Here is a 14413-nt window from a genome sequence, read left to right on the forward strand (position 1 = left end):
CAGGGCTTTCATCTCCCAATCCTTGCAGGCCTACCCTTCAGAAGCTATTATCTGCTTGACAATTGGCTGGGACGCTTGTGTTTTTTCCTCTCTCAATTAAACTCTAAGGACTGAGGTTCACATCTCTCCTGGAGCAAACAAATCTTTTGTTATACCTGTTTCCCAGAAGCTGGAGAGCTTTTTTCCTTTCTCCAATTTCTATACTTGTCTTTCCAAAACACTTGACCCTCTTGGTTATTTTTAACTGCAGATGGCAAATTAAATTGGTTTCCCAAACTTGGACCAAGTCTTCTCTCCAAAGCCCATTGCTTTTACCCTGCCTCCACTCATTCCTGAACTAGGAAAGAAAAAAAAAATCACACATACATTGTCCTAGGTTGTTATTTTTCTCTTTGTAAGCTGTCTTGTCTTGACATGAATGTGGCAAAATCGCTAGGGAGAAGTGCTAGGGTGTATTTCCACTGGGTAGGTTTTTCTCTCCACAGTTGGGTAGGGCTGACATGGCCACCTTAGATAATGGTCTCTGTACTTGAGCATTAATCCAGCATAGCGCCTTCCTCTTCTATGGGAAGACAGAGGTAACAGATGTTCCCCATTTACAGATCCTGTGGGTTTTGAAGGTGAGAGGAAAGAGAAGGTGAGGAAATGAGTGGATATAAATGGAGAAATAAGAAAGAAGAAGGTGAGAGGGGTGTTTGCAAGTAGAAATAAAGCTATGGAAAGAATAAGAGAAACTCTGATTTTTATTGAAAAATATTAATTCTTTATACTAGTATAGAAACTATTATAATAAATTATATTCCAATATGTAAAATATAAATGTATACTATCACACTTTTTGTTAAAACTTGAAATAGTACAGAAGGATTAAAGTGAAAGTTCCTTCACCCTCCCTCTCAGAGCCCCCCTCACACCCACTAGGACATCTATGGTAACACTTACTACTTGTGTGTCCTTGCACACTTGTTCGGTGCACATATAAACATACGTGTGCTTTCTGTATGCACAAATGAGACCATACTATGCATGCTGGCCCATTCCTTGTCAACTTTTTTCTTAAGCTCAACAATACCTCTCTGAAGTTTTCCCACTTCTGCTCATAGAAATCTACTTCATTCTTCTTAATGGCTGCATGGGAGCCCATCATACGGATGCCCTGTGGTGGGCGTGACACATCCCTGTTGATGGACATTTAAATAAAATCCAAAGTCCAGTGCAGCTCTACCCAACAGAACTAGAATGTGAACCACCTATGCAAGGCACCTATGGTGTTTTGAATATTCTAGTAGTACCCACATTCCCCCTACTCAATTCAAATGCCGCCATTATTCTACTCTAAATGCCCACGTATACACGAGTTTGTTTGGGTCTGTTCTGGTTCATTCACCAATTCACCAACTTCTATATCAGTATCCCCCATTTCCGGTAACCACATTTAAAAGTAAGAAAAAAGTCATTTTAATATTTGATTTAATTTAATATATCAAAAATATTTCAACATAGAATCAACATAAAAATGATTAATGAGACATTTTACATTTTTCTTTCATACTAAATCTTTAAAATGCGGTGTCTTTTAAAAGACACTGCATGTTACACTTACAGCACATGTGGCTGGTGGCTACTGTGCTGGACAGTGGAGTTCTAGTAGGCAGAGGTCCAAAATGTCACCAGAGCTGTGTGTCTCTGTGGTGGGCAGAAATGGATTAGAATGGCAGAAGCTGAGGACAAAAATGTCAACTTCAACGATTGGGGCAGCCCCTGGGGCCTCCCAAAGCCTTGGTAGGGCCCTGCTCCTGTACCCCCCTGGGCTCTAGCTCTGCTGGCCACAGAGATAAGAAAAGAGCCCTGAGTGCTCAGGAGGCGATTATCTGGGGCTGTCACAGGTTCCCCTTCCTTTGCCTCAGAGGTGTCTCTGTTCACAGCCTCAATGTGATCAAGCCCCATTTCCTCTTTTTCACAAACAGAGTTGTGTGGCAATGGCGCTCTGGGGAAAGCCCTGGGCAGGGTGTGGTGGGAGGAACCCACATCTTGGCTTACTCAACTGTGAGATCTTAACCCAGTAGCCCCAGAACAGCTGTGGTCCCTGGCGGCAGTGGTAACAGTCATGGCAGCACAGCCTGGAGCCTGCAATGGTGAGCTCAGGCACAATTGCATACTGCAAGGGGATTTGCGTTGGGGCTTGAGGTTGGTGGCTGGTGCTTGGATGAGTGGTGGCAGGAGGAGGCAGGAGGGTGCAGCAGGAGGCAGGTGGTTGGAGCGCACTGGACACAGGGAAGCTAGTTTGGGCCTGGCCTGAGCCAGGCCAGGTTTGGGAAGCATTTGGACTCCACAGCAAGCTTGATGGCTCACCCCCAGGTAGGTAGGAAGCTGAGAAATGTGATTACACCCTGAAGGGTAGTGTGCTCTCCTTGGGCAAAGGCGGTAGCCCCGTGCCCACTGCCAGACTGATTTCCAAACCAGCCCTACCCCAGCCTACCCTTCCCTCTACTGGCCAGCCACAAGTACCACCAAGCCCACGGCAGTGGGCTGGGCCAAGGGCTCAGAGTGGACTCAGCTGCAGAAGAAAGGAATTCCTTTCTGTGGCAGTCTGGGAGGGAGCTCTTCCTCACCAGCTTCACCTCCCAGTTTCCCATTGCGTTCTTCTTTGACTCTTATCGCTGCCTCCTCTAGCCCCGTGGTTTCGAAATGCTCAGAAGTATCAGACTCCTGACACACCATGCAAAACCCAGCTGCTTTCTGCCTGGTCACATGAGCTGGAGCCTCCCAACAAGTTAGGCCTGGACCGGAGGGATAGGATTAGGAATACAGAGCAGCTTCACAGCAAATGAAAATCCCATATGTATGCAGATGTCTCACCCCAGCTTCTACCACTCCAGCCCCGTGGCCAGCTGGCCAAAGGGTGGAAGCCCTGCTAATTAAGACTCTTCCTTGAATGTTGGTAGCTTGGTACCTACTGCAGAGCTTGGCACATACATGGCAACTACCCAGTAGAGTTCTGTTCGATGGATGGGTGGATGGATGGATGGATGTGTGGATGGATGGATGGTTGGATGGATGGATGATGGATGGATTGACAGAAGGATGATGGATGGATGGAAGTGTGAATGAATGGATGGGTGGGTGGATGGATGGGTGCATGGATGGATGGATGAGTAATGGGTGGGTGGGTGGCTGGGTGGATGATGAATAGATGGATGTGTGGATTGATAGATGGATGGATAGATAGATAGATGGGTGGGTGGACGGATGGATGATGGATGGATGGGTAGAGGTAGATAGATGGATGGAGAGATGGAGGATGGATGGATGGATGAATGGATGGATGGATGAATGGATGAATAGGTGGGTGAATGGATGGATGGATGCATGGATGGATGGATGGATGGATGGATGGATGGATGGATGGATGGATGGATGGATAGTTGGGTGGGTGGATGGATGGATGGATGATGGATGGATGAATGGATGGATGGGTGGATGGGTGCATTAACATGCTCTGATCTTGTCTTTGCTATACTACTTGCTCCCAAAGCCATAAAACTAAAATTTGTCACATCATCACTTCTGGTGTCTGCTACTCCAGTCACCTAGGCCCCACTAATCTCCAGTAAGAAAAGGTGTTGAGCATAACCAGCATGGGGGTTTCTGAGAGAAGGCTGAAAGAACAGTTCCACAGGCTTGCCTCCCCCGACATTTTTGCTTTTCGGGTCCGCTGGGCTGAATCATTCTACCTTGAGAATCAATAGAACGGGGCTTGGGTTCAAGTGTGAACCCTGCTGTTTTGTGTCAGCTGTAATCTTAATCACAGGTCATTTCACCTCTCCGAGATTTAGTACTCTGAGCTAAAAATATCTATCTGGGATTGTAGTAAGGAATCAATGAGAAAATGTATGAGGTTGAACCCTATGAAATCGTCCCCAAACAGTTGGATACCAGTAATTGTGTATGGATCAACCTAATATATAAAGTGCTTTATAAAGTGTGAAGCACTATAATAAGTAGCCCTATATAAGTATTCAGTATTCTTAGGAGATATAATTTGAAAGTCAGAATATTATTTTTGCAACAAATTACTAATTAATCTCTTTCATCAGAATACTAACAGAAGCAACCACCCCTCCAGCAATTACAGCTGTAGGCATTTCCTGGAAAACGGGGACCAGGTATTTTTAAGAGACTAGACTGGTTCCTGGAAATGCCTCCTTACTGTTGCTGCAGATACCTTGAAATATTGTCATACTCATGACTACTTAGAAGAATGGACCCGCCACTAGGTCATGTTACTTAATGTGCTAATAATGAAACATGTTACTCTATCACAAAATTTAAAACATGCGTGTATATATTGACAACTGTCTTTAAATATAATTGATTGGGGTCAATAGTGCAAGGACAGGCAGAAACTTGATGCTGATGTTTCCAGCCTGACATTCCAGAGATGGTACTGGCATTAATAGAAATAGAGAAGTCAGGAGGAAAGGCTGATTAGGGTCATGGGAGAGGGTTCTGTTTTAAATATATTAAATTTGGGACCAAAAAAAAAATGGACATCCAGGTGAAATTGTCCACCCAGCTCTGGGAAATGTAAGTGGACAGACTGAGAGAGTGGCAATGGCAACAGGAAAGATTTGGGGGTCCTCCTTTGAGATGGCCAGGGAAGCATTTTGAGTCATCAAGAGAGAAAGGGCAGTGAGAGAAAAGAGGCTGAGGGAAGGGGCTGTCATAGCCTGGCTTGTCCAGGAAACAGCTCTAAGGCAGAGATTTGCATGCAGGTTTATTGGGGAAGCAGGATTGGTCAAAGGCAGGAGCTCTGAACTAGGATACTCCTTCAGATGGTCCCAACTGAGGCTGGGTGGCTGGGCCTTTTCCCCCAGTCACCCTGGCCCCCCATCTATTGACTGCTCTTTGGATGCCGGCTGTCCCCCAGGGAAAGTGTATTCATTACCTTGGAGAGGGACTCAACTCTGAGCCATCAGCAATATCCCTTACAGCTCGGGGAAAGAATATTTTCGTCCCGAATGGGGGGTCGGGCAGCTCAAGTGCAGCCCACAGCCAGTTCTAGGGGTCCTGAAACTCAGAGTCCTCAGTATGTCTTCCAAGCCCTCCCATTTGGGTTGAAGCTGGGTGGGATGGGATGGGGGAAGTTGGAGTGAGCTGAACTGTCGCCATCTCTGCAGTTTATTTTCAAGAGGTTACCAAAGTAAGCAAACCAACCACTGCAGAAACAGGCTCTGTGGGCACTGTGTCCCTCCCTTCCTTGTTGGTGACCCATCTCTCAAAGAGGGGATGTCACCACATTTGAGGTTAGAGCCCTGCTCACAAGGCCTGCGGGCTGCCCAGGAAATGATACTGTTAGAGCTTCATTGTGAAAGAGAGAAATGTAAAAACTTGACATTCGATTTTGACTTTCATGTCCTTATAGCAAAAAAGCAAACCGAATAGCAATGGAACTGATTAGGCATAAACTCTCCCCCAAGTTTAAAATTTAGAGTGCTGTAGGAAACTTGAATCCAGAAAAAAATCATTCATTCATTCATTCATTCCACAAACAAAGAACAGCTTCTGAGTTTACAAAATGATACACGGAAAGACCAAGTGTGGCCTGAAGCCCAGTTTTTTGTTGTTATTGTTGTTGTTCTACATAGTTTAAAAAAATAAGTTAGTTGCAAGTTCACTTTTTAAAATTTTTTATTAAAAGTTATTAGGGTGACATTGGTTAATTTTAAAAAAAGCTTCTGCAAAGCAAAGGAAGCCATCGACAAAATAAAGAGACAACCAACCAAATGGGAGAAGATTTTTGCAAACAGCACATTCAACAAGGGGTGATTAATATCCAAAATATACAAGGAAATCATGCAACTCAACAACAACAACAAAAACAAACAATCCAATTTAAAAATGGGCAGAGGACCTGAAGAGACATTTCTCCAAAGAGGACATACAAATGGCAAATAGACATATGAAAAAATGTTCAACATCACTAATCATCAGAGAAATGCAAATAAAAACCACAATGAGATATCCCCTCACCCCAGTCAGAATGGCTATCATCAACAAGACAAATAGTAACAAATGTTGGAGAGGCTGTGGAGAAAAAGGAACCCTCATACACTGTTGGTGGGAATGCAGACTGGTGCAGCCGTTATGGAAAACAGACAGCTTACTTTTTAAAAAATCCTAAGATCTGACCACAACATCAGGCCAGACTGAGGAGTGCTACTGCTTGTTGGTGGGCATGCAGCTCCCTAGTTCACCTCATGCCCCATTCAGCCTGTGTGTATCCTTAGGCTGGGCCCTGTCATGTCAGTGATGCTGGATGGTGTCAGGGCTCTGCTCACAGGGCTGTGCCCTTTGCTCACTGGCTAGTGTGGGACCTGGACTTGCCAACCAAGATGTGGCCGATCCACATGCACCAACACACAGAAAAGACAGAGTCCTGTGGGGCTTTGGGAAAGGAGCCACATATGTGGTCAAGAGAAGTGGGGAAAGCTTCACCAAGATTCTAGGAGGACAGATAGACTTCCGTCGGGTGGGAAAGAGAACCTGTCAGCACAAAGACATAGTAGGTGCTGGGAATCGCACTTCTGAAGGAAGCGCCATGTGTGAAGTGGAGAGGGGCAGAGGCCAGATGGAGGAGGCCTCGACAGCCAGGCTTAAGCAACTAGTATTGTATGCTGGCGGTTTGGAAGCAGACGCATGAGCTGGTCTGACTTGTGTGACTAGGAGAAGACTGGCGGCCCATGGAGGGCAAGATCCAGGGTACAAAGAGCAGGCAGCGGGTTCTTGCAATTGTTCAGGTGAGAAGTATGTAGCTTTGATTTGGGGAGGTGCCAGTGAGTGGGGAAGGAGCAGGTTGAAGGGGGATTTAGGAGGTCAGATTCATAGGTCCTGGTCATTCCTCCAAGTGGGAGGGAACAATGACACCCCACAGCGCACTGGTGAGCTTGGTGGTGACAGCCACAGCAGTAGGTGCCCTTCGTGACGTTTGCACCTGCCCATCCATTAACGCCAACCTACTGTCTGTCCACCAGGCAGCCGGCTCCTTGAAGAGCTCCCTAACTTCCCTCCTGGCACCCTGGCACAGTACAGCATTCTGACCTTGGCCGTAAGGACAGCAAGGCATTATGTAGGCAGTACTCACTGTGTGCCAGGCGGAGGAATTGTCACATGGAGACACTCTGAATCCTCAAACAGCCCAAGGAAGTTAATGCCACTCTTACAGCTTTTTACAGATGAGGACACTGAAGCTCGTGGAGGTGACATGACTCTCCCAAATCACATAGCCAGTAAGTGACAGAGCAAGGATCTGAGCATATGCGCTCAGAGCCTACACTCTGCTGGCCGTGCAGGCCAGAAGACTGGTCGCCAAGCACACAGACCTAGTGGTACCTCACACTGGACACCACCAGGCGTTAGCTAAGCTTTTGGGTTCTGAGAACTTGGGGGAATACAGGCCAGGTGGAGAAGAGGTGAACAGAGTCCAGGTGGCCAGCATTGCAGGCAATGAGGGACAGCGGTCAGGTCACACAGGGCCCTGTCCTTCCCAAACCATTAACCCTCCAATAACTTCCTGTTGTACTGACAATCGAATCCAAATTCCTAATGTAATCTGGCTCCTCCTGTCCTTTCAGACCTGTTTTCTTACCAAGCCCTACCCTCACTGTGCGTCAGGGCCTTTGCATGCTCTTCCGCCCTCCTCTGTTTGCATGGATGATTCCTTCACTTCAATGCCAAGTCCCTGAGGGCTGGGACTGTGCCTGCCTTGTCACCACTGCCTATGTGCCCAGTACACAGAAAGGATTTGTTCAATGAATGAACCAATTTTTGGCACCTACTGTGTGTCATGTGCTTTGCAGATAGATATTTATTCATTTAATCTTCAAACCATCCCTATGAGAGAGGTGTGATAATTATCCCCATTTTGCAGAGGAGGGAAGTGAGGCACAGACAGGTGACGTGACTTGCCCAAGGTCACAGGGCTTTGAGATTCAACCCCGGCTTCCACTCCGAAGTTGAGAAGGCCCGGGGCTTTCTCCTTCCACAGGCTGTTTCACAGGCTGACGTGGGCTTCTTCAGGAAGGAATTCTAGCAGTCCCGGTGGCCTCTCAGCTGGGGTTGTTCACTTTTTCATTCTTCTGTATTAAAACCCCCATAGATTTAGAGAAGTAGCTCAGAAAGCAGTGAGAAGGTCATCCGACCCCAGTGGAGGGCTGAGCATCCCCTGGTGTATTTTCTCCCTCAGCAACAGCTGGAAGCTAGTTAGGAGGGACATAACCTTGGTACTCGGCCCCCCACCCCCAACTACCGATTCAAACCAGCCTTTTAACAAGGTCCCCAGGAGACTATGCACAAAAAGTTAGAGAAGTACGGCCTATGAGAGCGGCTGGCTCATCACCAGACTGGAGCTCCCTGAGGGCAGGGCTGTGGATTGTGGGTGTATCCCCAGGGTCCCTAGTGGGTACTCAGTCGTGTTGCAGGAGGAAATTTGTGAAGGAATCTCGTGACATACAGCCAGCTTAGGCACAGGGAGAATGATTTACTATGCACATTGTCACCCTCTCCTGCAAGCTGCGCCACACAGAGGCCCCGCTCTAGGCTCCCTCCAGGCCTGTGGTCCCATAAGGGAGGCCCAGCAGCCGGGACTTTGTCTTTATAGGCCTTAGACTTAGGACAAGATGCAGAACGGGCTTGTCCCCTCCCTGTTCCCTCTATCCTCCAACCCTGAAAACCCCAGGGAGGAACTTGCTGTGTTTGTCGCTCCCTTCACTCCGAGCATGGCCTCCTCAACACACGTAGCCACCCAAATTCCCATGCCACTTCTCAAATGGCCCCCTGGAAATTCAAGTCCCGTCCAACGTACAGAAGCTGCTGCCAGATGCTGGCTACCAAGCCCTCACTGAGTGTGGAACCAAAATAAACCCCTGTTGATATGGAAACGGGTCGAATTATTTTAAGGAAAAAAATAGCTCCTTCGTTAAGTCATGTTGTCATGGCAACCGGGATTAGGAAAATAACTTGGCCGAGGAGGTTATGTGCAATGTTTTGGGACTGAGAGTTTTCAGGATCATGGAAAACAAGTTGGGAGCTCATCTCCCCATCCCATGGCTCTGCCCCGGGGAAGCGCATGAGGGTCAGCTGAGGACTAGCCTGTCCTGCAGGGTGGGTTTGCTTGTGCAGGGCAGCTGGGGGCCGCCCTCAGGGGCCCTCCTGTGCTACTGCACGCCGAGGTCACAGAAACATGTGGGAAAGGAAGCTCACCGGGAAGAGGATGTCCTGGCCAGAGGTCCAGATCTGTCTGCACGAGGAATCAGGGGAAGGTGGGAGAGTTGTGGAAAAATAATCGTCACTCTTGACACACTCGCATTCGATCCCCAGAACAAGCCTGCCAGGCATGGTGGTCATCTCCGGTTTGCAACTAGGGAGACTGAGTCTCAGGCCAGCGGAGTGGCTTCCCCAAGGTCACACAGTAAGTACAGAGCTGGCATTGGAATCCTAGGCTCCACTGTGGCCTCTGCTGCAAAGTCAAGGGACTATTAAGCTGACACGTGAAATCAGGCTATTCTATTATGCTTTCATTCACTCAGTGTAAAATGCTTTATTGAGCACATACTCTGTCCCCAGCCCTGAGAAGAACACAGATGTATTACACTTGCTTTTTGCCATCAAGGAGTCCGAAGGGGCGTGGGAGAGAAACCTTGCCGTAAGCTGGGTACCGATATAGGCAGCAGGGAGTGCCACAGGCTTTTAAAGTAGGAAGCAGACAACAGAGGAGAGGGGTGGGAGCACCTGATGCCCCAAGGATTAGGAAGGGAGGGCAGTCAGAGGGGCAGCTTCCTGCCCAACAACTCTGAGCACCATGAACCTTGGCAGCTGCAGAGTTTCAGAGGTGTCTTGGGCCCCTTGGAAAAAATAGGCTCCATCCCACTCAGCCAAGTTCTAGATTAGCATTAAATAAATAGCGCCTGAGGGGGGACAGGGCTTCTGAACCCCACGGACACCTGAGACCCCTGCAGGGGACTTACAATACCAATAGCTGGGCTTCACTTGCAAAAGGAGTCCCCATTATGTGTCCAACATTGTCTCTAACTCCTACAACACACCTGCCTTTATAAATGACAGTGAGAGGCTCGGAAGCCTTTCACCCTCTTTTCTTTCTAGCCTCGAACAGGCAACTGTTGTGACATTATGATCCCCCTGTTGGCCTAAGAAAGAGCCCCTCACTCACCCCAAGACTAGGTCTGCAGAGCCCACCTCGAGGAGTAAATCTGCCATCCATTGGACATCTCCATTCTCATGTAATCCTCACTGCGAGGAGAGGCCTGCAGGAGAGGAGGGGTTCTTAGGAGAGAGCCAGCTGAGGCTGCACTGGCACTGCGCACTCAGTCACATTCCGAATAAGGAGTGGATATTCACAAAGGCAGTTGGCTGAAGGGAGAGTCACTTGTTTATTCATCCAACATGCATTTTCCAAGCACCTACTGTGTTCCAGGCTCTGTGGATATGCTGGTGACCAAGACACACAAAGTCCCTGGCCTCAGGGAGTTTACAGCCCAGTGTAAGGCAAGCAGATGGTAAATAGTGACATCGATAACCAAAAAAAGTTTCAAATGGCGGTAAGCGCTCTGAAGAAAAGCAAGAAGAGGGATGTGGCCAGGGCGACTAGGATTGCAGAATCAGAGAAGGTCTACCTGAGGAGGTGACATGCGAGAGAGACCCAAATGAAAGAAGAAGCCACATAACTGGTGGAAGACTACTCCAGGCAGAGGCGATGGCCCGTGCAAAGGCCTTAACGTGAGAATGAGCCTGGCGTGTTTGCAAAGCACCAAGGAGGCTGTAGTGACCGGAGTAGAACAAGCAAGGAGGGTGGCAGGCGATGAGACCAGAGAGGGGCCGGCGGCCAGCTCATGGCAAGGACTTTGCGTTTTAGTCTAGTGTGATGAGTGCCAATGGGAAGAGGATCTGATAGACTGTGTTCTTTAATAGCAGGTTTGTTGAGCTAGACTTCACCCACTTAAAGCACACAATTCAGTGGTTCTTAGTACATTCCCACACATGTGCAGCTATCACCACTATCTAATGCCAGAACGTTCGCATTATCCCCCGAAGGAAACCCTGTAGCAATTAGCAGTTACTTCCCACTTGTACCAACTCCCAGCCCCCAGCCATGGGTAACCACTAGTCTATTTTCTGTCTTTATGGATTTGCCTATCTGGACATGTCATATGAATGGAGTCATACAATGTGTGACTTTTTGTGTCTGCCTTCTTTCAACTTAGCATAAAGTTGTCAAGATTCATCCATATTATAGCACATATCAGAGCTTCATTCCTTTTTATTGCCAAATAATGTTCCATTGTATGACTATATCACGTTTTGTTTATCCACTCATCTGTTGATGGACTTTTGGGTTGTTTCCACCTTTGGCTATTGTGTATAATATTGCTATAAGCATTCATGTACAAGTTTTTGTGTGGATATATGTTTCCAATTTTCTTGGGTAGATAACTATGAGTGGAGTTACTGGGTCATGTGGTAACTCTATGGTTAAACTCTATGTTCAATAGTTTGAGGAACTGCAGTCCGCTTTCCACAATGGCTGCAACATTTTACATTCCCTCCAGCTGTGCATGAGGGTTCCAATTCCTCCACATTCTCGCAAACACTTATTATTACCTGATTCTTGTCATTCTCGTGAGTGGGAGGAGGTATCTCACTGTGGTTTTGGTTTGTGTTTCCCTGATGACTAATGCTGGTGAGCATCTTCTCCTGTTCTTGTTGGCCATCTTGTGTATCTTCTTTGAAGAGATGTCTATCCAGATCCTTTACCTGGTTTTGGATTGGTTTGTCTTAATTATTGAGTTGTGAGATTTTATATATTCTAGATACAAATTCCTTATCAGCTATATGATTGGCAAATATTTTCTCCAGCTCTGTGGGCTGTCTTCATTTTCTTGATGGTGTCCTTTGAAGCACAAAAGTTTTCATTTGAATGAAGCCCAATTTATCTCTTTCTTTCTTTCTTTCTTTCTTTCTTTCTTTCTTTCTTTCTTTCTTTCTTTTTTTTAAAGATTTTATTGGGGAAGGGGAACAGGACTTTATTGGGGAACAGTGTGTAATTCCAGGACTTTTTTCCAAGTCAAGTTGTTGTCCTTTCAATCTTAGTTGTGGAGGGTGCCATTCAGCTTCAAGTTATTGTCCTTTCAGTCTTAGTTGTGGAGGGCGCAGCTCAGCTCCAGGTCCAGTTGCCGTTGCTAGTTGCAGGAGGCGCAGCCCACCATCCCTTGCGGGAGTCGAACCGGCAATCCTGTGGTTGAAAGGACACACTCCAAACAACTGAGCCATCCGGGAGCTCAGCGGCAGCTCAGCTCAAGGTGCCGTGTTCAATCTTAGTTGCAGGGGGCGGAGCCCACCATCTCTTGCAGGACTTGAGGGATTCAACTGGCAACCTTGTGGTTGAGAGCCCACTGGCCCATGTGGGAATCGAACCGGCAGCCTTCAGAGTTAGGAGCATGGAGCTCTAACCACCTGAGCCACCGGGCTGGCCCTATCTATTTCTTTCTTTTGTTGCTCGTGCTTTGGGTGTCATATCTAAGAATTCATCGCCTCACCCCTGACTTTTGAAAATGATTCCTCTGGCCATTGTGCTGGGCACACATGAGAGGCAGGGCTGCAGAGTAACGAGCCATAGCAGGGATGACAGTGGCAGTGAGGGATGCACAATCTAGCGTCCTGATTGAGAACTGGGCTCTGAACCCTGCAGAGTGGCCCAGACCCAGGCACAAACACTGGCATGCTGTCCTCATTGTCTTGCATTTATTTCCTGCTCCTCTTCTGGTTTGAACATAGTAGTTAGGTTGGGAGGTGATCTGGGGAGGGCCCATGTCATGCTCACTCAGTGTGGGGCCTAAGAAGAAGCCCTTCCTGTTCCTGGGCCTCAGTTTCCACATCTCTATTATGTGAGGGGTCTGGGTGAGGGCCTCTGGCTGTCCACGGGCTCTGAGTCTGCACTTCCCCATTCTCACAGGGTGGCTGAACATGGCTGGCAGAAAGTATTTGTTGTGGGAGTGAGAGTTTCAGCAAACCAGAAAGCAATATTTACAGTGTGATCCCATATTTGTTTGGCAGAAGAAATTTTCCAAAAAGATACACCTGAGGTACCAGCAGTGTTGGTCTCTGGTGGGTAGGATTATGTGTGTTATTTTCCCCTTTCACTTTGCTTGTATATTCTGATTTTCTACTGTGATAAACATGCTTTGGTTTTATAATAAGAAAAAAAGGAAGGCACAAAAGAAAGAAATTAAAGTTGACAATTTTTTTAAAGAGAGACGTTACCTAGGAGCCATTAGCAAGGAAAGGGAGCAAGAAAGGTGAGCAGGTCATTCCATCACCACTGGAGCCGATGGCAGCTTTGTCAGTGCACCTTTCAAATTGCAAAGTGCGCTCTCTGCCAAGGGAGCTTGGTTGTCCCAGAAAGTGGACTGTGAAGTGGAGACTAGTGTGCAGGAAGTTTATTAAAGAGGCTCTTGGGATCAACTGCTGTGGAAAGGGGGTAAGGAAGCAGGGTTGTGCAGAAAGGATAAAGTAAACTATACCACAGTCCCGATGAAGGCTTCAGTCAAGGTCATCTGCAGGCTGGGCTCTGGTGCTGACACTGCCCCTTCCAGTCATCCTGAGTTACGTCCCTGGAGGGAGATGTGACATTGGGCAGGCAATCCCCAAAGAGGGCAGGCAGCTCTGCCAACACTTGCAACAGAAAGTTTTCTGTCCACTATAAGGGGTCTGTCTGGCAGGGGTGACCTCCATGAAGGACAAGGTCACAGGCACATGTTAAGGGGGAATTTGAACTCAGGAGGCCCAGCTCTGATCCCCATTCCTGAGTTGTCTCCTCAGGCAGTTACCTGAGGGCCATCGATGGGCCAGCCTCTGGTTTCCGTGCTTCCCAGGATCAAAACCATTGCTCCAGGCTTTTTCTCCTAAGGTCCTTTCATTGCTCTGGAATGAAGACAAACTGGAAGTATTATTGGCCCCATTTTATCAGTGGAAACCTGCGTTCAGAGCGGAGACACAGCTATGTCGGGATGAGGCAGATTCTCAGGGCCAGCTCTGTGTGACTTCAGGTCTTGCCCCCTTTCCCTGGGGACAGAGCTGCCCAAATTTTCAAGTGATTTGTTTTGTGGTCAGACGGACCAATCTGTTCCTCCTCATTAATGCTGAACCAGTCTGTTCCCACCAACCAATTTCCAGATGAGCCAGTGTCACTCCTGCAAATCACAAAGTGAAATATGGCGTAGTTGACATGACACAGAATGGCCCTCACTCTCTCGGAGGATAGTGGAGCTTTCTGGCACCCAGGACAAGCCTGAGCCTACCCAGTTTGGAAGGACATGGGAGACTGCAGGCAGTCGGCTGA

General features: G+C 47.7%; 1 protein-coding gene across 7 annotated transcripts in view; it reads left to right on the forward strand.

Annotated features, from left to right (window-relative positions):
• NHSL2 (NHS like 2) overlaps positions 1 to 14413 on the forward strand; it is a 186455-nt gene that overhangs the window by 140597 nt on the left and 31445 nt on the right. Inside the window, exons 1-2 of one of the 7 annotated variants that reach the window (XM_074324039.1) lie at positions 2081 to 2135; positions 9379 to 9469. The exons of 5 other annotated variants lie outside the window; for them this stretch is intronic. In XM_074324039.1, the coding sequence (XP_074180140.1) occupies positions 2133 to 2135; positions 9379 to 9469 (94 nt within the window). In that variant the 5' untranslated portion in view covers positions 2081 to 2132. Of the gene's footprint in view, positions 1 to 2064; positions 2136 to 9378; positions 9470 to 14413 lie in introns of those variants that run through there. One more of the 7 variants, XM_074324041.1, reaches the window with a different exon arrangement.

The sequence above is a fragment of the Rhinolophus sinicus genome, chromosome X (assembly GCF_036562045.2).
Source record: "Rhinolophus sinicus isolate RSC01 chromosome X, ASM3656204v1, whole genome shotgun sequence".
In the NCBI taxonomy this organism is placed as follows: Eukaryota; Metazoa; Chordata; class Mammalia; order Chiroptera; family Rhinolophidae; genus Rhinolophus; species Rhinolophus sinicus.